The following is a 25,222-nucleotide window of genomic DNA, read 5'->3' as shown; positions in this document are numbered from 1 at the left end:
TGTACCCCTGAGGTGCTGCAAGCCACAGCTTCATCTAGGCAGAATTCATTTCTCCTTTCGGAAATGCAATATTGAAGCCAGGTTGTTCCCTGGCTCATTTAAAAGCAGAAGGATACCCCTTGGAAAAGGTCATTCGTGCCTGATAACATTTTTGCGCTGCAGGTCAGAAGACGGGCTGTCTACAGTAAGACTTGAGCTGTTGCCCCGCTCACTTGTTCACCTGCGCCAAATTTCCACCGAGCTCCTTCACACCCAAGGCCTGACGCAGAGGCGCTCCGCCAGCCGCGTGCAGGGCCTGGGCTGTGGCACCGCAAGGAGCAAGCAGCAAGGGAAGGAATTGCCCACGGAGCCCCGGGCCGGCGGGAGGCGGCAGCAGAGGGGAGCTCMGCTCCCCGGAGCAGCAGCGGCCTGCCGCACGTGACAGCGCTTGGGGTCAGGAACGTGCAAAAGCGAATGCTTAAAATTCATASAATCATAGAAYCGGYAAGGTTGGAAGGGACCTCTGGAGATCATCTAGTCCMACCTCCCCACTCAGCAGGGTCACCTAGAGCATGTTAGACAGGGTTGCATCTTTGGCAGGAATAAGTTGATGGTCAAAAAGGCTACAAATATCTCCCCAAAGATGCACTGTCCCTCCTCTCAGGATTGGAAACACACTGTTTTTCAGTCAAAAATGTCTGCTTATGGATCTTCTAAGAAGATTTATTTCTAGGAGAAATCTTAAAATCCAGTTCCTTATAGATGTGCGCTTTCAGTTTTGTCTCTAATATTAACTTTTATAGTATAAATAGAGGCTACATATCCATTAGCACTACAAACAAAAAAAGCAAAACCAATCTAATGTTAATTTTTACTTATAAAAAGCACATTCTCTTACTAAACTTCCCTGTCAAGTATTTTCAATTTGTGATGTGGAAAGCAAACTTTAACTAAAATGTGAATATCCTAGAATCATCAAAATTACGATTTCCACTCCTACAAGATACTTGCATAGAGGGCATAAATTGCATTCTATGTTTCCCTAACTTTATAGCCTGGATATTATTAAAGYCATGGAAAATCAATGCAATTCCATCCTTCAAAATAAAATTTCTTTGAAATTTTTTTTTCTTTTTCATTAGATTAGCATGAAGACTTGTGGAGTAATTGGTTTTAGTTCAAGATATTTGCTGAAGGCACAGCCTGTGTGCAACACTACGTGGACCAGATTGTGTGTAAACTAGCTAATTTCATCCAAAAATGGAAGAATTTCTTCATATATTTCTGGRCGAAGGATATGATTTTAATTATTGACTAATTTATTGAATTTTATAATTACAATATTTTTCAGTTAACACATACTTGCATGGTAACTATCTATAAACATATATGTAATAGTAAAGTGAAGTAATTGGTAAAATAATAACTAATTTATCCTAAAGCAAATTAGACGAGTCTATCAATCAAACTATTCCACATAAACTCAATCCAAAAGAACCTCGAGCTTTTCTGACASATTTCAATAAGCCCAAAAGGCAAAACATGCTGTTGCCACTAAAGTCTAAATGCTAATAAATGCAATTAAGTAGGGATTTCACCCATCAAACACAAGAAAACAAGGAAAACAACAAGATTAATGAATGACAGTCAGGGGCCAGTGAAATTATTGCCAGAAATTCCATTCATTCAAATCTTAATGACAGGAGTTTCTGTTTTGAGGATTTCTTATAAAGTCTCTCTTCCTTCAGAAATATTACTGAAGAAAAATACTGAGTTGGCTATAAAAAAACTTATTTTTCAGAAAAATTCAATGATCCATTCTGTTAATCTCTACCTTGATATGATTTTCTATGGTCAACTTAACTAAAATAGTAAACGATAAAAAATACTGATAAAACATGTAAAACATTTCATCACTCCCTGCCACTATTTGAAGACATTAAGTTTCTGAAAGAAATTATACCCAATATAGCATTTGAAACAGAAAATAGTAGAAAATAGAGATGTTTAGAGAACCTAAAAATATGAAACCTGATTTTTTTAAGACAAGCTAGTTTTAAAGTAGATAGCAATTTTATTATGCATTTAAAAATACATATGCTAATATAAACCTGTACACAATGGATTTAAATTCATTTACAGGCAAAAAAGGCAAAAGGCATGAAGAAAACTATTGAAATATTTTTAATAGCATACTAGATTAAAATTCTAGTAAAAATTCATGTTTGACTTAGCTAAAGAACATGTGCTTCCTGTGAATGTGATGTTATTATAAATAACCCTGTAGATGTTGGACACTTTTGTATGATTAAAACTTGAATCAGAACTCCCATTGTGGTGTCAAAACCTCTTTATCAGTTTCACACATAAGTGCCCTTTTTTCTGGGGATGAAAGCGGAATTTTTAACAAGTTATCAGGCATAGTCATTAACCAACTTCAGAGCTCCTTGCTCAGGAAATAATTTTATTTCAGACAAAGCAGAGCTCTCCTTTTATAGCAAAGTTATATATAAATTTATAGAGCAGAAAAAGCTTGCAGAAGACTGTTGACAATCTGAGACTGAAACCTTGTAACTGCTTGACCTTTCTTYGCTACTGAACAAAAATAAAGCTAATCTTTCTGGTCAAATAACATCAGGCTGAAAGAATACAGACTATATAATGAAATATATTCTATTGTATGTGTGTGGTTAAAAAAAAATATGAGTGTAACATGTTGTTGAGAACATTAGGCAGGAGCTGAACTAGCAAAAATACGATTTTTCCTTTTCCACCACCTTTGTAAACACAAGTATTTTAAAAATTTAAATGATCTCTTCATACTCAGGAAATATTTTAGAATATTACTGGGCTTATGGCTATTAYTTTCTAAGTCTGTTTTCATGTACTACAGAACAAAGCCTATCCTCGCGTAAATCCCCTATTAAACCATGGTATGTACGTATGTGAGGTCACTATTACTACTATTGTATCTTCAGACGATATTGGACACGTAACATTGCACACACAAGTTTTCATCTGAAGTTCTACAACAAAGTCATGCACCAGGGCACGGCAGAAAATACTCGCTCTGCAAAACGTCGCAGCTTTTATGCAATTAAAAGACCTGATGGAGACTTTCCCTGATAGCTCCTAATCTAACTTATTTGTTACCTGCGGCCGCAAATGACATTAAAACTCTCACGGGGTATGTGTTACCTGTTTRCTACTCTTCTAGAGAGTAAGATTTTTTAAAATTCTGTTATAAATATTTATAATTCTTGTCATCAACTCAGTGCTAGAGGGGATTTTTTATTTATTTTACATATTTGACTTATCTAGCAAAAAATGTGGATATGAAATCTTATGATGACGATAGGATGAAAAAAAAACTTTTAAAGTCTTCTGGGGAATTAGAAAAAAAAAAGAGAGAGAATGAYAAGCCACAAGGATGAGAGTTACAGCATTTGATTTGAGCAGTGGCAATCAAATTTCAAATTTCTACTCCATACCAACAAGACTGCTGACTGTTTGTGATGTACTGTGACTTTATCAGGCTCTACTGAAGGAATCAGGCTGCTCTGAAAAACTAATATTCATTTTAGCATTGACTTGTACCTTAGTCTTCCAAAAACTAAATTAATGGYGATATTAACCCCTCGATCATGGCATCAATTTCTTTCTTTCATCCAATGAATATTTATTTTGATCAAGCAGAGTATCTCTGGCAACATCTCTGAGACTTAGAAAGAGACAGTATCACCTATGTGGCAGATAGGAATGTAGAAAAAGTTCTAATCCAGAGTTTAAAGCCAAGTATGGGTTTGGATTTTCCACAATGCCAGTAACTTCTCTATCCAAAAGTTTACCAAATAACAGTTCTCCTCCTTCTGTAGCCAAACCTACCACCATGACGTTTGCTGTCAAAACTGATATATGCATTCCCAAGATAAGCTTCTATGAATCTTCATTTTCAAGTGAAAACTACATCAAGTCAGAAATTTTCCAAACAACTGTTTCTCTAATTGATTATTATTTATTTTTGATTTGCCTTTTCCTCAGCAATTGCCTGTTTACACGAACAGCGACTGAGGCCCAAAGCAAGCAGAAAAGCTTGCTTCTGAATACTGTGTTTTACTTTCATACTAATCACATTTTTTTCAAAGTACAACGGAAAAGCAAAAATTCCTGTGTCCAAACCGGTCATTAATTTAAAAATTAGGCATCAGTACCTGTACAACCTTCTGGGACTGTACATCAACAACAAGCACTCTGTCGAGCGTGGGCTGCGTTACGTAAATGAACTTGTCTTTTACGTTAACAGCAGTCGCCCATACACACCGCTGGACAGGATCTCCTTCAGCTTTGGGACAGACCTCATCCTACGATTCAACAGACACAGGCAAAGAGTAAGAGAAATCAGAATCAGGTCAGTTAACAATACAATCCAAACYTTACTTTCCATCCCCACTCCGTTTGACTCTCAAATACAAATCTCAAAAACTTTAGGGAAGGAGAAAGGAAAGGGTGACACCAGGACATCCAGTTAGCCAAATTTATTGAATTTTTGAGTTTTGGAGTTAGTCAAATTGCATGTTGGAAGAAGCACATAACGCACATGCAGCTCAGCTGTAAATCATATACCAATTCTTCAGATCTTTTCTGGACATTTATGCAGATTTTAGGATTCTCTACCTGTATGAAAGGATATGATCTTTCACAGATACATTCTGTGAAAGTCCATTTGAACTCATGATATATAACTCTATCAATTTATTCCTATTTACTCCCAGTAAAAGCTTGGTTTTAGATAAATTAAAAGATACTTGGACAAATATATTATCATATTTAGAAAATCCCTTTATGAAATAGCAGGAATTTTTCCTGTAATGAACTCTAGCAGCTTTATGTGAAAACAAGGACTTGAAAAATATTCTACTTGGAGAGCTAAAGTATATGTTCTATTTCTGTTTTTCTGACCTCTTTTTCCTCAGTATTTTTCTTCCTTTAATTGAAAATTTCCTTTCATCAAATCATAATTTTTATTTTTTTTAACATTTGTCTACTGTTTATTCCTAATTTAAAACACTCTGAAACACCATTACTGGTCACTGTGTTAATAATTAYGGTAAATCTCCAGAGTATATGACTTCCATGTAGAATGAAGGATAAGAGTTAATGAGATCTTAAACATGTATTCTGCTTCTAAACATTGGATTGTTTTTAAAAGGAATGAGAAAAAAGAAAAGGTGACAAAACAATATACCCAGTCCTAAACAATATGTTTTTCCAAGAAGCAGATGTGTTTCAGTGTTAACTTTTCTGTATCAGCAACATCCTTTGGCTGTTGTGACTCTGCACATTTCAGAAAACATAAGTCAAAATAAGAAATAAACCAATTTCCAACTCTAGCAGGTGGAGTTTCTTTACTGGAGATCAATAGTGACTACTTCTTTCTGTGGGGCCCTGAAACCTCGACAAAGGGAAGGTCTTTCAGAAATCTCACTGATAACGCAAGGGCACCAAAGCCAGCTGCCATGAGGTGGCACACAGGCAAGAACGGTAACAGAACTTGAGCGTAAATAAGAACAGTAAGATTTATTTTCACCGTTAAAAAGCAATGCACTTCAAAAGGAGAATTTTAAAATTTGTTTTTACAGAATGACGGGCATAGCGCTAAACAGAACTCACATTCTTAAATATAGCTGTGAGCTTTTCGTTGTGTAAAACTTAAGTGCCAACATAAACAAGCCTGTCTCTAACGTGATACGCAATCATCAAATCAATTAGCTATTGTCATTTGCCTTCTGTGCAGTTGTCGCTTCAACTGGATGTTTATTTTCCAGCTCCCTTAAGCACCAATACCGCAAAGCCATCCAGATGAACACCTTCAAATATCCTCATTAATTCCTATTGTGTGGCATGATTATAGATCTTAAATTATTGTTTATTTTTATTATAAATAAATCTTSTCTTAGTCCATGTTTTATCTAAACACATAACTGTTTTTAGATTGCTCTAATCATCCCCCTTCTTCCTCAGACAACACTGTCTTCATATAATGCATCCGAAGATGTTTTTCATAACTCTATAGCATGACATTTTTTCAACCACGTTTCTTCTGGACTCACCTTAGTTTTGGCACTGTGAATTCTACAAGGGCACATTCAATAYACTATGCAAAAATAACATCAAATCCTGCTGAAGGAACCTGTATTTCTCTCAAGCAGCATTTTATTGCAAGATGCTMTCATCCCCTTTGTGGGAGATATACAAGAACGGAGCTATAAGCACAGAATGAAGGAGCAGAATGTAAAAAGTGAAAACAGAAACTAGAGACCCACTTCAGGGAAATACTCTAAATTAAACACTRATAACTGTATTCAAAATTAAGTCACCTCCTTAAATATTCTCCTCAATCTGAGAACTGAATAGTGACTTAAATATATGTCCACATATGCACTCAATTTAAAAGCTGAAAAAACATCTTTTTTAATTAGAAACTATAATGATACGATTCTTTATATATAGATAATTCAAGAAACTTGCTTCTCTTGTTCTGCTTTAAATAGAGCAAGTAGAAAGCACCACACCTTTTCATACCAAAAGTCAAAAAAAGAAAGAGAAAAATGTATTTACAAGCATAAATGCAATTTACTGGTTCTAGAAAATTATGCTATAAATTCCATACCACAATCTCAAATTTCACTYTGCTCAAAAAACCTCCAAAAAACCCTCCACACTGTTTCTTTGAAATGAAAGTAAAATCCCTGTTGCACCAAAATTCTCATACTTGTTTGTTCCCCCAACAGGAATCAGTTTATGCAGTTGTTTTGCCAGTTATTCAAGTCCACATATATTTAGATGTCCCAGAAATAGCTTCAATTAATGGAGATGAAATCTCACTTTTTAAAAGTTAATACTTGTCTGATTAGACAATCTGGATTTCTTTTAAATTTCAGGTAGTAATTCTAAGGCTCCATATTAATTTCCTCAGACATTCARTAATTGGTTAAAATAATTTCTCCTCGAAATATAAGTACAAACACACCATTTCTTTATTTTAATTAGCATATGAGCATTTTTYGCTAATTTATTCTTTTTTCCTAATTTATTCCCTCTGAAAAAACTAGCATCTGAAAAAATATTAATTTATTTATTGTTATTTTCCCTCCACTTTTCAACAAAAAAGTGAATCACCCGACTTCAAGTCAACAGATGGAAGAAAAGAAATCCTTGGAGAAAGCTTTTCAAGGTAGTCTGAAGCAAGATATTTCCCTCAAGAGAAAGTATATGTTTATGTGTTTTATGTGTGCAAAGTGCATGCTTATGCATTTACATTTAATACAAATGTCCTCAGCGTTTTCATAAGATTTGACTCAAGCTCCTTACACAGTATTACAAAAAGTCTATCTATCGTCTGAGACATGAACAGTTTACAACATGGTGTATATTAAATGATACACCACGAATTCCATATTAACTTCCTGTCTACTTGCTGCTATTCTGCAGCTATTCAAGCTATTCAAGCTATTCAAGCCATGGATCATCTTCACACTTTTTTTAAAAAAAGAGAGATTAACCATCTTGCACTTATTATGCTTACTATTATTATATTAATATTATCTATCACATTATTGTATTAGTGCAAAGGAAATTTCTTCGGAATATCTAGTGAGCTTCAAGCTCATATCCTGTGGTAACTTTGCTCTGTCTTCTAGTCACATCAATAATTTTATACCATAATTACGACAAACATAATATCTTCTCTCTGATTAAGGCTTACCATATCAAAGCAAAGAAAACAATTTTCCACATATAAATGCATGTGTTTTCCAAGATTCCTATTTGAAATGAATAGCACAAAGCTGTTATGTATCTCTGAAAAAATACCACTGTCTTTGTGCCTATGGAAACACTGGAAGTTTTTTTTCAAGGATTTAGATGCRTATGGGCTCACATTTTAAATGCAGYTTTTGTATGCTAGTGTAGTTGATCCAAAATATTCCAGTGACCTGAAAAAGAGTGCAAATGGTGTACACAACCCTCTAGTAAATTAGTATCATTTTAACTACTACGCAGTAGCATGTCATCTACAGTGCTAGATATATTCTGGTAAATATAGTCATTTGGGAGGACAGAATCATGATCTCAAATAAAGTTTCTCAAGCAAATTTATTTGGAATATAAACCCTGTTTATAGTTTTTATAAAATTTGTTATATATAGTGTGTTATAACAGCAATATATATATACATATATAAAAATGTATATATATAACTTTATGCATGTAAAACATATATAGTAAATATAGTATATCATATATAGTCTATTATATATATTTTTAYATAAGCATACACACACTTTATTATTTTGAGATGCTGTTGGTAGAATGATAAAATAGAATAACGAGTATTTTTATTTTGAAATTCAGTTTGTTGGTCTCACCTTTAGCACACATTGAATTTCATGCATGCCATGTCAGGCTTTACTGAAATATGACTTTTATGCAGTAGTTCTTGTAATAAAGGGTAAAATCACGATTATGTTGAAATCCAACAGATGTTTTGCCATTGATTTCAACAAGTACATATTTTCAATTGCCACATATTTGTTTGTTTTGGCAGTAATAATTTTTTTAATTGGAATTCACTGAGAGGGAAGAATTTTTTTTTCGTATGAGGTAGAATTTAATAAATTTATTTGTATCCCTCTGCATCCAGAATTGTTAGTTCCAGCCTAAGCAAAGTCCACTTTCATTTGATACTAATTTAGATGATTCTACTAACTCAGGAGATTTTAGAATGAAGAGGAAGTTATTTATAATTTCCAGCAGACCACAACAATGCAGTAAAGCATGAGATCCTGCGCTTCAGTTTAAACCTGTTAAGAGTCTAATTGATTCCTCCATTAGGCATACACTAAAGTGCTTTGCTATATTGACACTTGGTTGCATAAGAGGCAATTAAATAATTAGATAAGGGTTCTCAAGCTTACACTTATTGAGAAATTGTATTTACCTTTATCAAAATTAACATACCTAACTGTGTACGTATTCCTACGGCAACGTTCATTCACGGTATAACACARTGCCACGCAGAAACACCTGAGCTCACTCTTCCCCAGGAGCCCAGCCAAGGACAACTTTACTTTGTCGTGAAGCAAACGGGAAGCCCAGGGATGAACATCGTGGTATCAACGTGTACATCACTTCTGGTACCTAAAGTGTGCTGCACAGTCTAGAYCTGCTCTTGCACTATAGCAAATATTTGACAATGAAACAGCCCTCCTGGTGTTTTTCTAAYCATTTGAGCAGCTACATCAGAAAAGTAAACAGAAATTAAAGAATTTAAGAAAGTGTGAAATGATTTCCTTTAGGTGTATGYTATTCAAGGAGTTAAGTGATGGAGATTTCATCAATTGTAGGTGTCGTAGATGTGAAAGGATATATACTGAAATGTGGAAATATGAAATATAACATCTTTGATTAGTAAAATTGTATGACAGAAGAATCAAAAAGAATTAATAATTAAGAATTTACCATATGAACTCTTACCATTTAATGATCACAAACTAAAATTGATAAATTCTGACCCTGAGACCCTGAGCCAAAACTTTATTATTATTATATATATATTTTTTAAGAGAAAACAGATTTTTCCAAAGAGGCTTGGTGAAGAAACTTTGCATACTCYGCAAAGGCATCAACCACTATCTAAAGCTTTGTGGTCTATGAGTTTTTTCACTTGTATGTCATTGTCTTAACATTAGTAGTATATGCAGCAAATTCTGTTACATTTATGATTCATCCTTGTTGTAGAACAAAAGCAATTTTAAAGGTTTTTGTTATATTTCAAAAATTTTTACTGAAAACTTTGGAAAGTGAAATGAAGAATGATGTCAGTATAACTATAAATACATAAAGATATATTTTCTGAATATTTCTGATTTTCAAGAACAAAGATTTATTAACTACCATATGCCAGGGAAGAAAATTTCAGCATTCAGAGCAATAAGCAGAAATATTGTTGAATTTAATAAGCAAAATGACATGCATGCAGGTATAGTGTTTAATTTCTGGCTCTGTGTTCACCACAGCTACCCAAACCAGATATATCTTACAGAAGGACAAATTCATACACACTTAAAAATAAAGATCCTCAAACAATCCACTTCCCTCACCTTTTTTGTTTCTGTTTTTTGTTTTTGTTTCTGGTGAGTGAAGCTTAATTAATGTGCTAATTTAAGTTTTAAAGTTATGAAAATAATTGAGTCTAGCACAAGCCTTACTTAGCCATCCTGATTATCACTGCATTTCAATAAAAAAACTCTTAAAATCTAGGCTGCACTTACTTTTCACTTTAAACCAATAAAATTTTAGCAAACTTCTAAAATAATCAGCTTTTGAACTAAACAGCCATAAAAAAGCTCTTTGGCTTATTTTTGGCTGTGTCAACCTAATTTCACTTAAGCAGCACAAATCAAGGCATGATTAGTTATTCAAAGCATAATTATTCATACTAAAATAAATCTTTCTGTTGAGTACAGCAGCCTTTGACATCAATAATGATAGCTTAAAAAGTAAAATCYATTGAGACAGTTCTGCTGCTACTTCCATGTGTTTTAGGCAGTAGGGGGAAAAAATGAGGTGTACAGTTCATGCATTATTATATTTTAGTTCTCACTTCAAGGTCACTCATGCAAATGCAAATTCTGAGAAAAAAATATTATTTTCAAAAGCTAATAGATCCTATAGAACAAATCTTAATGTGGTGACTGTACCCAAGTGTTCAGGTGAGAACTCGTCAACTAGAGATTTGATTAGCAGTACCGGAAAAACAAAGAAAGAATAAATRGAAGTAGAAAATATACTACTGTTTTTATATAATGCTGCATAGGGAAGCTGTATTCCATAAATGCAAGGAATTTAGTGAAATCAGCTAAACATATATTGACAATAAATTTATTGAAACTACTTACATGAATTATAAGTTGGAGTCAAAAGCATCAATCATCTCTACTTACTGATGGAGCTGCAAGAGTKTCTGCACAGGGAATTTGTCTCATGATACCAGTTTAATACGGACAAACAAAAYGCATGGCAGAATGATATAAACGAACATCCAATGGAGTAAAGGGCACCATGAAAAAAATAACAACTTTAGATCTCATATTTAATAGCGAGAGTATCAGTCTGTGATTCACAGAGATGCACCTAACTGCTGGSGGAAAAAAAACTCAAGAGAAGATGACAGAGAGCTGTTAATGTAAAGTACTGGGAAAAGAGAAAGACAGCCAAAGAAAAGGAAATGTACACTGGGAATATTTATTCTGAAGGATAGCTTAAGAGCTGTAATTCRATTTTAAAAAACATAGGAAATAGTGAAGCGTACACCACTATAAACTACTTATTAATTGAGAAGACATGTCTGAATTTATCAAATTTATCTAAATAAGATAATAAACAAGAAAATAAATAAGATTTATCAAATAAGAAACAGTAAATTGACATCTATTATTTAAAGACAAATATATCTGAGAAAACTCTACCAATAATAAAAAAAAAAACTTGCCTGAAAACCAAGGAGTTTTTCACTGGGTTTAATATGCCTTTGAAATTCACATTCCACTGGTTGTATTACTTTGATTCCATCTTCATAAAAAACATAAAACATGTTCCCAATTCCGAGACCTTAGGAACAAAAACACACTGAAATGTATAAAGTTAAACCATCAATTAAGAAAAAAACAACTAAACTTGTGTTGAACTTGTGCTCATCATATTACGGCTTTGAGATCAATTTGTTACTGCGTATAGTGTTAATACAGATAATCCTGTGGGATCTTTTATCATAAAACTAAAACAAAACTGTTTTGTTTCACCTATTTTTTTTCCATGAGCAAGCCAATGGCTYTATGAATACAGATCTTGAAATGTAAGCTAGAGTTTGACAGCTGCAGTAATGAAAGTGATCTTGTGAAATCATTCACATTGGAATCAAATATAAATTCTCCATGTACTCTCTTTCTTTTTCTGAGGGATGGAAGAGTTAAAACAATTTCTATATCCCATTGACAGAGAAGTTCTGAATTTTTGTTATATTCTTTATTGTATATGACATTTCTTTCAGTTCAGTAAAGAAAATATTCTCCATTGTATTTTATTGAAAAGCCAGAACAGAGCAGAAATTCATTGCAAACTTGAAGGGCCACAAATGTTCATAGAACTATTCAGTTCTTTTAGTGTAATGTTGCTGAACAAGGGACACAATGCAGTCTTTCATGGGAACCAAATCTATAGCATCAGGTATAATAATATTTGTGCTCAATTAATATCACCCACTCTTCTGAGTTTTCCATGCATCAATTAAGATAACATTTATTGACCAATACTGTGTGGATGCTATAATGATCAGATAATATTTGCAAAATTCTCTGAAGAAGAAAACCACTTTATTCATAAAATTGTCATAAAATCAATTGTGGCAACTAACTTGCAGGCTACAGTAATTAACATGCAGATGCCTCYCAGTACATGACCTAAGCTTCCACTGATGTAACAATATTTGGTAAAGGAACACAGGGGTGTATATCGCAGGAAAAATAAATTTGAGTCAGAAATTCCACTTGTACTAAATCCACAAGTAAGACTTMTTTTAACAAAGGGAGAAGACACTTCAATATCAGAAGAAAGAATGAGGACAACAGGCTTAATGCATTTGGGGAAAAAAGATGCGTGTATGTGCGTGTATGTATATGTCCATACACACACACAGACACTCACGCCTACCTACATGTGTACAAGTTCCCAGTTTGCGTTAGGAACTCCATAGATAYTATAGTCCTTTAAAAGACAGCAAGATGCATAAGGCTGTCAGCTCAYGGCCAGAAAAAGCAAGTTCAGTTACGTTTGAGAAATCTTGGAGAATCATTCCTGCTTCTTTGGGGAGTTTCCATTAAAAAAGAGGGAACAGTTTCCAAAGAGGGTTTTCCTAGCTTAATAAAAAATAAATCAATTARCAGGACATGGAAAAGGAGAAGGAAGAGGAATCTGTCTATATTGCATTAGAAACAGGCTCAAGTTCAAAGAAAATTGTCACCCATGCCTATTCTGCATGTAGAGTGCACTAAGTAGGGGAAACGTAAGCTAAAACTAACCACTAGCATGGACTTTTACCGATCTGCTAGCACACAGGTAGCACCTCTGTCAGCYTGCCTATGTACAGTACACCCCCATCTGGCTACTCTGCTATCTCTGCATGTCCCTGCTGCTAAATTGTATAGCCTCAGTCACATAATAAGTCACGATCTTTCTTTAGAAAAGGGCTGATATCGCCTCCTGTAAGAACAGCTGGAATTTGTAGACAAACCTGAAGCTGGGCTGCYCCTACGGGTGAACAGCGAGGACACSTAGAGCTGAGCAACTGGCTTATTGCATCTTGGTGACAAAYGTAAATATTGACCTGGCCGAGGACAGACCAAGATTTTACCTTCTCTGTGTTTARAGTATACTACAGTTATTACTAGAATAAGTAGTAGTAATCCCAGAATATGAGGAAGTAAATCAGCTCGAAGTGATACAGACCTTTGATAAACCGACTACTCAAACTTCCTCCTCAATTGCCAGTGCTCACAAGCAGGCCTTCCAATGTACAGATAATATTTGCACATAGCAAACCAGCCCCGGATTTTAAGGTTTTGTTGCTAATGTCCCAACAGTAATGCTCCAACTGTTCTTCAAAATCAGCGAGGGAGAAACAGTAAACRTCCTTCCTCCATTTCAGCAGTCAGTTTCTATATGCAACAGCTGCCTACAAATCCACTGAAATAATCCCCTCAGTTATTATGACCCCAAAACTCTTCCTCTGAGCATCTCTCTATAAATACTGCTATAAATATCTAATCAGGGAGACTTATTTACAAATAAAGGGACTGCTCCTGCCTAAAGACAGCTGACCTAATTTTGCAAAAGGAAAAAAACAAAAAACATACAAACAAACAAAAAAACCCCTCAGCACTTTCACAATACAGTTGCTGTGTAACAAGAATATACTTAAACATATTTGCTGCATTTAAACAGATCTGAACCTATGTTTAAATCTGGCTAGCACTGAAAAAAATGATGGTGGTATGTTTGCATTTGTTTTGTATGTATAATGGATAATATATACTATGTTAATGCTTACATACGTATTATGTTACTATTGTAATTTATACAAAAGTATCTTCAAAAACCCTTTCAGGTTTTCCGACACAGTCTCTTAACTTACAAAAGCAAGTAGCTGTGACAAGGCTTTTGTATACCTCATATGAAWATATATACATATATATATGTATTTTTTTTTGATAAGTATTAAATCTAGGGTTTAAGAATCTTAATTGCCCTACTAAACAGCCATTCTTCTCCTCTCTCAATACTTATTAATGTTGATGCTTATTGGCATCTTTTGGGTATTGTTTTCTTGCAAAGAAATTCCATCACTGCAACCAGTCACGACATTCATTGGAAACATAAGGACTGGCTAAGAAGAAACGTAGGCGAGACCAAGAAGATCTGCTGTAGCAAAGGACATTGTCTTTTCACATTCTCAATCCCCACTATAAATTGGTTTCATTTTAATTTCATGATAGTTACAGAGAAACTGAATCTCTTTGCATACATAAGCATGTTGGCAAACTATTATTTTAATCAGTCTTTATTGTTACAGAACTCAAATTTTCCTAAGTGCTTTATAATCACTGAAGGCAACCCAGGACTTGGCTTGAAAAGCCAATCCTCCAAAAAACCTTTCCAATGTTTTCAGTTTTCTTCAAGATAAAACACAAAAGAACCCTTGGAGCAAAACCTCAATAAGCAGTGGGAATACCACACATGTGAAAACTTTGACATTAGAATCTTATTGTATACTTGCTTAATTGCTAATAGTTAATGGTACAGTACCCTGAACAAGTCATCCGTACTCTGCAAGGCCAATACAGCAGGAGGATAATCAGTGAGCTCCACTATAGTTAGAGAATTTATTTGTTTACATCAGGGGAGGAATATCCAAAAAAACTAGTTCTTCATATTTGTAAATACAGTGGAAAATGCCAAAGATTGCTATATAACTAAGCAAACCAAACATCAAATTTTAAATCTTGCAACTATTTTAAAATATATCTTTAAGAATCACCCACACATACTGTTTTCAGCATGAATTCACAGCAAAGCCTGAACCACTTACAGCACAACGAATCTTTCAAAGGAAATAACTGAAAAACTTCCTATTGCTGAACTACTTGAATTCATAAATAGTAATATTAAATTGAAATCAGCCTACTTCCTACTTAGAGCCAAGAGATAAAAGCTCATGCTGACACTTTGATTTTGGTATTTTTCCATGGTGACACACACTTCTGTAGTATACAATACGAAAACATCAACATATACTTCAAAATAACCTGTCTTTGAAGACAAAAGGTACTTTTCATGGTTTCTCTATTAGTAACACCCAATACTGYCTGTATTGGGTGTATTGTCCTTCAGTTTGTTACTAAACAATTATGAACCTCCATTCCCCAGTCCAAAACTTAGAAGCCCTTCATGAGCATGTAAAGAAGAAAATGCTTTGTCTCACTAAGCAACAAGAATCTCAAATTTAAKGATACTGTTTAAGATGACAATTTTGACAAATAAGAATGATTTATACAAGAGAATCAGTTCCAACATCAGATCGTCTAATTGGCTAGAAGTTTACCAAGTCAGTTAAATCAAACCCACCAAATCCTGCAAAGGGGAAGATAATTAATGTAACTATAGTCTATGAACAGAAAAAAAAGTATAAGGTACAAGAGACAAACATTTCATTGTAATACAGAAAAATACAAAAAAAATGTGATTTGTTTCAGTACCTTGCTCTCTCCACAATATGTTTGCAACTGCAGCATGTAGGAGAAAGAACAGAAAACACAAATGAACAAGAAAAAAACATGAAATGATGTATCAATCCTGAAATAATTTACATGTTTTAACTTCTCTATGTAAATTGATGGAAACTGTGAATTAACAATAATATAATACAATAAGGTTCTGTCCGCTAAAAGGGTAAAGTCAAGATCAAGCATCATAGTTATTGGGGTTAAGGTAAATCACATCATCCTCTCCTCCCCCAAACTACTTCCTTTAGCCTTTATCAATAGTGTGTTTCATAATCCGTGAAAAAAATTCATGGCATTTGCATACACAGAAATTACGCAGATAAATTAGAGCTGATGCGATTTTCATCAGTTCCTTTAAAAGTACAATTGGATTTATTGCAGAACACAGTTATGAGAGAAAGAGGTAAAAATAAAATGTATAAATGATACTTAAAGTCACTCTTCTTTATTGCTCTAACACAGTTATTCTACTTTGAAGTTGATTTGATGTTTAACATTAGCCTTGGAAGGCCCAGATGTGAACTGCTAGATAGTATGGCAACTAACTATGTCTTTAAGGAATACTTTACTTACAGTGTTTGGGTTTTGGACATTTGAGACCCATGAAAACTAATTATACTCGTTTACTACCCTGCTGCTTTTTTCTCCTTGAGGAAAATAAAAAGGATGCAAATATAATTGTGCACATTTAAAATATTTAGAGCTCCACATTCCATGGAATAAATTGTTTAAAATATGGCCACTAAAAAATAAAGTATTTAGTAAAATAACAATCAGAAGAAATAGAGAAAATTTTAAAGAGAAAAGACTACAACACATAGAACACACACGCACATCTGTCACAAATTGACATAATGAAATTGTGATGTTTATTAGAAGATCATGCTGCAAGAGCTTAATATATTGATGTGCTTTARAAAGTTGGGAGAAAGTAATGGGAAACACATTATTAAAAACAACGACCTTGGTACTCAGGAAGTCCCTAACCCACTGACTGCTCAGGGTTGAGAGGACAAGCAAGAACAACCATCACTCCAGAAAATTGTATCGGGTATTATGCTTTTCCCAAACATCTTTTACTGGCCACTGCTGGCGACAGGACTGTACCCTAGATGGGATTTTGCCTCATGCAGTGAAATATTTCTCTTTTTCTCACATTCTAAAAGAAGAGACAGAGCATCAGATATGTAGATAGGTCTTTGCAGAAGGTGTAAGTTTACTTTCTGACACAACGATGATGATTCAGAGGCCTGTAACAATAGAGTTTGGGGGCGGTTGGTTTTCTTCTGTCTCTCTCTTCTACTTTTTTTTTTTTTTTAATTCTCTCTTGTTTGTACTTCATAAACTCTCTCAACAGAGCAACCTAAATATGATCTTAGACGCAGTATGTAAACTGTGTCACTTGGTTATCCCTTGATAAAATGAAGGTGATAATGACTTTTTATACTCAAGGCTTTGAAGTGTACATACAAAATATCCCCATGTAAGTGGAAAGTAGCAGTAATACTGTTGCACTGAAGCAATGCTGAATGCTAGAATTTTTTTTTTTTTTTTTTTTGCTTTCTGACAACAGAAATCATTGTTTTGCTATTTGTAAAACAGCTAAATTCTCTTGCTTATTATGTGTGCACTGTTTTCAAGTACTATTCTTTCCTTTCCTTTAATATGCAAATCATTACTATATCAAAAACTGTCAATATCCAGTATTAATGAAGTGTGCCATCTTGTTGCTCACCCAAGCTGAATATTACCTTTTTAAAACAGGATGCATAGTTTTTGCTGAAGTGGCGCTAAACTCAAAACAGAGTCAAAATATTTTAAATTTATTTCTCAATCATTTGTTTTTATATTTRCTTTTTCTGATTTTCAGGTTCTTATTTACAGAACAGACTGGCTTCCAACAAAGTCCTCACTGCATTGGCTAAGTGTGTCCCCTCTGGATGTCCAGCCGCTTTGAGTGAAACCTCTTGGTGACTACACTGCCGACAAATGCTAGCATAGGTCTCATTTAGATCCAGTGCTGACAGCACAGAATGGCTTTGTTTTGTAGCATATTTCACTGGCAAATATGAACAGAGTATGACATGAACATACATCTTAAAGTAATGCTTCGCTGCTCAAGTTTAAACAAGTTGATTGTTCCCCTCAACTAGATATTTCACTGTAAGCTCTAAATATCTAGGGATGGAATATTAGTTTGATGTCTTATAGAGAACTTTTATTTTTGAAATAAAGAACTATTGGTAGATCATCAGTACAGCAATTAGAGAAAGAATGGACTAAGGATATAAATACAGATTTCAAAGAGTAAGTGTATCCATGCAGCTGTAGAGCTACAGAAACCACTTTCCTTCACTATAGGAAACAGGATGAAAGTAACCGAAGTCTATTCAAAGATTTTCCACGTCCAAGGGGAGACATGTCCATGTCCATGTTCCTCCCGCCAACTGCACATGGCACCTGCTTTGCAAACACCATGCAGTCAAGTCTTTGCGAGTACAAAAACTGCCGATTTTAAAGAGGGAACAGCTAAGGTATATATGTTCATTCCCATTTGCCCAAGTATTAACTCTTTCCTTTGTACTTTGACAGGCAAAAAGAGCACAGAAGCAGAAAGAAGAGTTGAAGAAGTGTAGCTGCTCCCTGAAGTAAATCAAATTTTGTTTTCCCAGGATCCTAGAGGGTTTTTTTTATGGTACATCAGGTCCCCTAAGTTTAGCCATAAACTTCTATTTTTCTGGTTTTTTTCAGGCTTTTTCTAGAGTTGTCAGGTCAAGAAACTTCAGTTATTATTTAATCAGTCCTATAACTTATATTCAAAAAAAATCTCCAGTCTTGAGACAAGGACTGGGTACAACATCTGCAGGTAGAAAGTATGTCAGGAACAAACTGCTTAGCTTCCTTTTTTGGTAAACGAGAACTAATGTATTTAACTACAACCTATACCCAAATTCTTACAGTCAATTCTGATAAGATTTAAGATTGAAAAATACATAATTATTGATATATCTCATTAAAAGTTTCTCATGTTTTAAGTCATAGAACTACTACCTTCTCTTGGGACCAATTTCCATGATTTATAAGAAGAAATGTATTAAAACAACATATCACTATTAAAGAATATCAGTGGAGAATCCATGTTTTCTTCAAAGCTTTTTTAGCACACTTAAAACTCCATAAAAATCACTTTTCATGGTCCTTACACAGCTACTCTATCCTTTTGTGCTCAGTCTCACCCTCTGACTACGAGTACTTAACAAAATGTCTGAAAATCTACTCTTCATCTATTTTATTCTTTTTGTGTGTTGGCTCAAGGGTAGCAGATTGCACATTTGTCAGTAAACTCTGTCCTTAGCACTTCATGAAAATCTTCAGCAATTTGCAACAGCAGTATGGACTCTCATCCCCTTTGGGTAGAAATCACAACTCCAAAAATACATGATATTTCTGTTACTAAATGAGGGAGAGGGTGTTACAGAGTCACTTTCCAAATAAAGCCTGTATCCGACTCCATTGTACTGCTAACAAATGCCATCATTACATTCACTTTCTTTTTTTGTATCAACAGCCAAGCTTCCATGACAGCTATAGAGGTCATTCTTTCTTCTTTTTTTTTCAAAGATTGAAAGCATATAATATAATCTTATATTAGTATGTAATATAATCTAATATAATAAAAAAATCGCATAATAAGGTGTTTTTTGGAGATTAACACTGAGGGGGTTTAGAGATTAAACATAGCTGGTTTGCTTCCTTTTGGCAAAATAATACGAGTACCATATTTCACTTAATTTCACAAATAGTCTTTCCTCRTTTCTTATGATTCAGCAGTAACTATCTGAGAAAATGCTGAATGATCTTCAAAATCTATTAACTATTTTTTAATTATTTTTTAAGATGGCCGTTCTTTACCAATTTTATGTATCTGTGGTTAAATAATCTGAAGTTATTMATTCTTCTCTCTTGGCATTACATATCTTGAAAGCTAAATAAGGTATTTTCATAAAATGCTATTTTGATGCAGTGGCTCTCATAAGCAAAATAGATATCAACTGAAACCTTAACAGCTAAAAATATTYCTAGGTAGTTGCACTAAAAGTACAGTTCACTTCAAAATGGCTTTAGGAATGTGAAAAAAGAGCAAAAAGACATCTTTTCTGCTTTATATGTTGATGTGATAAAATATTTTTGGCAGTATCTTTTACAATAACAAAAAAAAAAAAAAAAAAAGGTATCTTCTGAAATCCAAACACTGATTGTTCATATATTGACAGCAACATTTACTGTTACCTCTAGATTTTGTCTCATCAAAATACCAGCTTTGCTATTAAAATTCTGTAAATTTTTTACTTGAATTAGATATATTAGAATATATCAGCTAACRAACAGAAGTCAACAATTTCATTTCTGCCTCATTGTACTAGACTGCACGAGCAGAAATCACTGTTGCTTTCCTATCCAGTCAGGGAAGGAGGTAACAGGTAGGTATAATAGAAAATAGGATGAAATAAGGAAAATGCAGTAGGATCATATGGCCAAAAAAAAAAAAAAGTTTGGAATTAAAATTTCCACGTTCTTTTTTATATTTTCCAGAATCGCCCCCCCATCTGCTCTGCTCCCCTAAGATCAGCATGATTTCTCTCACTTGTGGGTTAATTCCTATTCTTCATTTACCTGTGTATATACATTCCTTCTGAGAGCCTTCTCACCATTCCCCCAAGTTTCTTCTTCAGTACTAACGTGTTATTTCGCACACTTGCATATTTTCAAGAAAGAGAAAGAAGAAATCTTTCTATAATCCCTTCTTCATTGGGTCTTGCCCTCTGCTASAATGAGGAACATCACAGAGAATTCCTCTCGTTCTCTCTGCTGCTGCTAAACAGCAGTTTAGCAATGGAATAATACAAACATCAAATGCTGTAGGGCAGAAATTCCAAATGTTTCATTAGCATTGAGTAAGATATCTCACTCCCTATGAATTTTAACCAAATTACAAATCCATAAAAATGCATCTGTTTTCCTACTGCGTTATCCAGTTTTATTACACAGCTTGTACTATTTCAAATGACTCTGAAATAACTTTTTTATAAAATTTGAAACTAATTAAATGTTGCATGTATTTGAATCTGGAATCAACAAGTTATACAATGTCTCATAATAACAAAGTTATAATTAGGATCTTTGTAATAAACTTAACAGTCTTAGCCATTCCAGAGTCTGCGATGCACATTAGGATGCTTCCAAAAACTGTAGCTAGAAGTTTCCTCCAATTTTCTATTTAGACATATAAGGTGTTATCCTTATTGCAAGCATTGGAAGACCCAGGTTTTGTTATTAAAAAATAACAGATTCCCAGATGTTGAATGAAACAATGTCTCAGCTCTTTCTCTCAAAATTTTCATCTCATTTCCTACATATTGTGCTGTGATTTGGTGACTTCCATCTAGTTTCCTTTATTCCAGAAGAGTCATAAAAATAATRTCCAAGTAAGTTGCAGGCCTATCTCTGTAGTAGTATTTAAATGAACATAGAGAGAAAAAGAGAATTCTGAGAAAGTAATTGCAATACACTTTTACTGCTCATCTCATAGCTGTAAGAATAACGGTTAAAAAAAGTAATTTCAAGATGTTTGAAGAGATGTTGTCTGCATATTTCTCTGATAGCCACCACCTTTGGGAATTGTTCCGGTTAATCACAAACACATCATAAAAAGAACGTATCTGTTATATTTTTGTTTGTTCTCATATCTCTAACATATAAACACATGCCCTTATGTTACAAAGCTAAAGTATGCCAYCATTACTGTCTGGTTGCTGAGCTACATAATTTTGTATTATTATTTTTATTTTAAAATAGTAATGCTTAAGAAAGGAGGAAGAGATTAAGATGTTTTACTTTTTCTTCAGCTTCCACTGTCAAGTAGAATGAAAACATTTCTGTAGACATCRGTTTTTAATTTTATTCTTATTCTATAGGCAAGATAGATTTCTTGGATTTATATACAAATATATATGAACATATTTATTTGTGAAATAAACAAATGAACATACTTTTTCAAAGTTATCTATTATTTGTTTCAAGTAGTATTAATGTAATTATGCCAACACAAATTCTATTAAAATTCCATTCTGTTCTCATGTAACATGCACTTTTACTTAATTTCAAGTTAGGCTAATATAATAATCAAACGTCTATTTATGTGAACATTATACTTTTAGTTATCAGTTAAAATTGACGCTACTTTGGTCACATATGAGCTTCAATCTCAAAAGAGCTGTTTGATATTTAGCTGTGGTAATATAGATATTCTTAGAACAGGTAACAATGTAGGACGAAATATTTTTTCACTTGCATATCTATGTGCATTTTGATAGATATACTTAATATAAGCGAGTAAATATTCACACCATCCAATAAGCTAAACTGTATAAATCTAGGACAAATCTGTTGCTTACCCCCCATGTTAGCTCACTGTTCTCTAATTTATTTTCTATAAATCCTCAAAATGAGTCATGCTGCATCCCTTTCTCACAGCACATTAATACAACACAGTCTACACTAGTATTGAAATAAAAATGTTTCATGGCTGAGTTTCTACCCCCTACTTGGAAGTTTGGGATAGAATCTTTGTCTATGATGCTGTCAACAAGTATAAACTTGTTTAGCTCAGCCATAAAATAAAATACTAGCATAAATTATCTCCAAGGAATTACGTAAATAGGTATCCTTCAGCATAAGATGAGACAGGAAGATTCTATTAAATATGTATAAAGCCTTTCAGGGAGAATTTAGGCCATAAATCACAGTCAAAAGGGTTTTAGTCTTATTCCAAGTTCTAGGCTGTGGAGCTGCCTGGTTGCTTCTGAAGGCCATAAACCTGTCAAGGCAATAGGATTCAGATCACATAATCTCTTGTTAGGTGACAGGACTATGACATTATGGAAAAAAGGCACTRGTTTAGAAATAGATCTACTTAATGGTATGGAAAGACATATTATTTTTTAAATACAGTCTCAAGACACAATGCATGACGCGGATAATTTTCAGCCTGCTCTGTGCAAATGGATTAGAGAATTTATAGGAAAAAGCGTACGATGACGTCATAGGCGGTGAACTGAGTAACACCTGTGACTGATAACCAAGAAAAATTTATAAATATTAAAATAGCAACARATAGTGTTAAATTGGTCCTGAAAATCTTAGCAGTGTTATTTGGCAACTTTCTATCAGGATAGCTGACTGCCTAAGGTACACATATATGTCTCAATACTTAAAAAATCAAGAGAAGTGCTAAAGGAGGCATTAATGAATGGGAAACTAAAACATGTTTTATAAAACAAGGTTTTGGAAAACATCAAGAGAAATGAAAATATCACAGTGCACAAAAAAATCCAATAAACAGCAAATCTATAGAATTGTTTAGCTTTAAAAGGAACACCACATGCTTTCGCAAATTATGATTCCAGTTCGATAGGATTATATTAAAATGAAACTGAGAGGAAACTAAAGCAGAACTGATATACCTGTCAAAGTCAGAGAGAAACAAAATAAATAAATGGATTTGGAAAGTTATTTTACCAGTAGTAAAGAGTTTTTAAATATTTGAAAATTGCAAATGAAAGTATTCTCTTGTCTTTGATAATGAATTCTGTTTATTTTCCTTTTTCCGTGTTGTCAGATTTTATTCTTCTGATATCTAGATTACACTGATGTACTCTATTCCACTAATCCATTAAATATTCCTATGTTAGCATAATTTCTCGTTCTTATCTTTTTTTAAGCTCACTAAATGGTTTATTTGTACTTCTTAGCTATGCACTATGTTCCACATACAACTAACATTACTTTGGCTAAAAACTGCAATATATGTTTTATTGGTCCTACTACCACCTGAACATAACCTCAAAAGAAACAGTCCACAGATAGACATTGCTATTTCTCTCTCCTCATTTCAAAACTAACATTGTACTGTGTTACAACAAAAAAAGACAGTAATATCTTGGACCACCCTATCCTCTTCATATATATATTGTCAAGACACGCTGCCAAGTTATCTTGGTTCTATATTTAAATTGTTTCAACAAAAGTAAGCTGATGATTTTGCTTTGCCTTGTGGCTTCTAGAATCAGGGTTGATCCAAGTTTGTATTTGTGACTATATAACATTCTCACTGACATAAATCAGCACGGGAGCTGCAAAGATTTTGTGTGCTCATAATTTAAGTGCTGCTAAATCCAGTAGTATGGAGGGGAAAGGTATCAGTTGATGAAAGAGTTGAGAGTTTTTTAAAAAGCATCTGCATTTGCTGCAAGCTAGAAAAGGAAAAGCCACCTTTTCAGCTATCGCAGAGATGATGAAGTGCTAGAATGAACAAGAGCATGAACAAAGAGCAAGGAGAAAAGGAGCAAGGAAGTAGGATTTGGAAAGTGAGGCTCGATAGACTTTAGGATACATGACAGATAATTTATGAATAAACTTCCATTGCTGATTCTAGGGAACAGAAGTGCAAAGGAATCAACGGATATGGAAGCAAAGACTTGGCAAATATGACTTTATCTCTCTAGAACATAAAGAAACAAATAACATATTTATTTCTGCAAAGCTGTTCCCATTTTTAATCAGATATAAGAAAACTTCCCTGCCTCCCCCCCTCCCCCCCCCCCCAAAAAAAAAAATCATCTCCAAGTCCTATGGTATCCGTTTATTTTGAGATATTTCTGTTTAGTGTGTGAAAGAAAATCAATATTTAACATTAGTACCTTAATAGGGCAAAAATACTTAAAGTATCATTAATTTATATGAAAAAATAGAAGAATCATAGAAAGAAACAGAAGCTCACTGAGTTCACACTGAAAACTAAATACGTATACTTCTATATCAGTGAAACTGGTTAATTAATGAAGCAAAATACCAAGAGATATAAGGGATTCTCCAYCTCTTTGCATCTTTAACTCTGGTCTAAATGCATTTCTAGGAGGATATGCTTTAAACAAACACCATTAGATTTGCATTTGGGCAGAACAGGATGAAATTTAATGACTTATGGAATGGAGAAGCCAGATTAGAATTGGATAAAGTGGTTCTGTCAAGCTTAAATTCTATGAATCTATGAAATGTCTGTTCTGAAAAAAAAACAAACTGCACTGTAATGAAACTAAAACCACATTTTAATTTGCTAGGTGTCTAACAGATGTGATTACACCAGACACTCTTTCTAACACAGTTCTCTCAGGTACTATTAGAAGATCATGACAGTGGGGGAGAAGCTTTTATCTTCATTGAGATTTACATTAGACCATTATCCCTCAGAATGATTTTTACCAGTCACCTCAGGGTTACCTAACTAT

General features: G+C 33.9%; 1 protein-coding gene across 2 annotated transcripts in view; it reads right to left on the bottom strand.

Moving 5' to 3' along the window:
* The window catches only part of FSTL5 (follistatin like 5), a 305,635-nt gene that overhangs the window by 29,974 nt on the left and 250,439 nt on the right, over nt 1-25,222 (bottom strand). Inside the window, exons 11-13 of one of the 2 annotated variants that reach the window (XM_085319846.1) lie at nt 15,849-15,875; nt 11,531-11,649; nt 4,191-4,340 (exon numbers count right to left, since the gene is read on the bottom strand). In XM_085319846.1, coding sequence (XP_085175972.1) covers nt 4,191-4,340; nt 11,531-11,649; nt 15,849-15,875 — 296 coding nt within the window. The remainder of the gene's footprint in view (nt 1-4,190; nt 4,341-11,530; nt 11,650-15,848; nt 15,876-25,222) is intronic. The other variant, XM_085319848.1, reaches the window with a different exon arrangement.

This window comes from Rhea americana, unplaced genomic scaffold (genome assembly GCF_003343005.1).
Source record: "Rhea americana isolate MKP2758 unplaced genomic scaffold, rheAme1 scaffold_60, whole genome shotgun sequence".
Lineage (NCBI taxonomy): Eukaryota > Metazoa > Chordata > Aves > Rheiformes > Rheidae > Rhea > Rhea americana.
The sequence above is the reverse complement of the archived record's forward strand: the minus strand, read 5'-3'. Positions and strand labels throughout refer to the sequence as shown.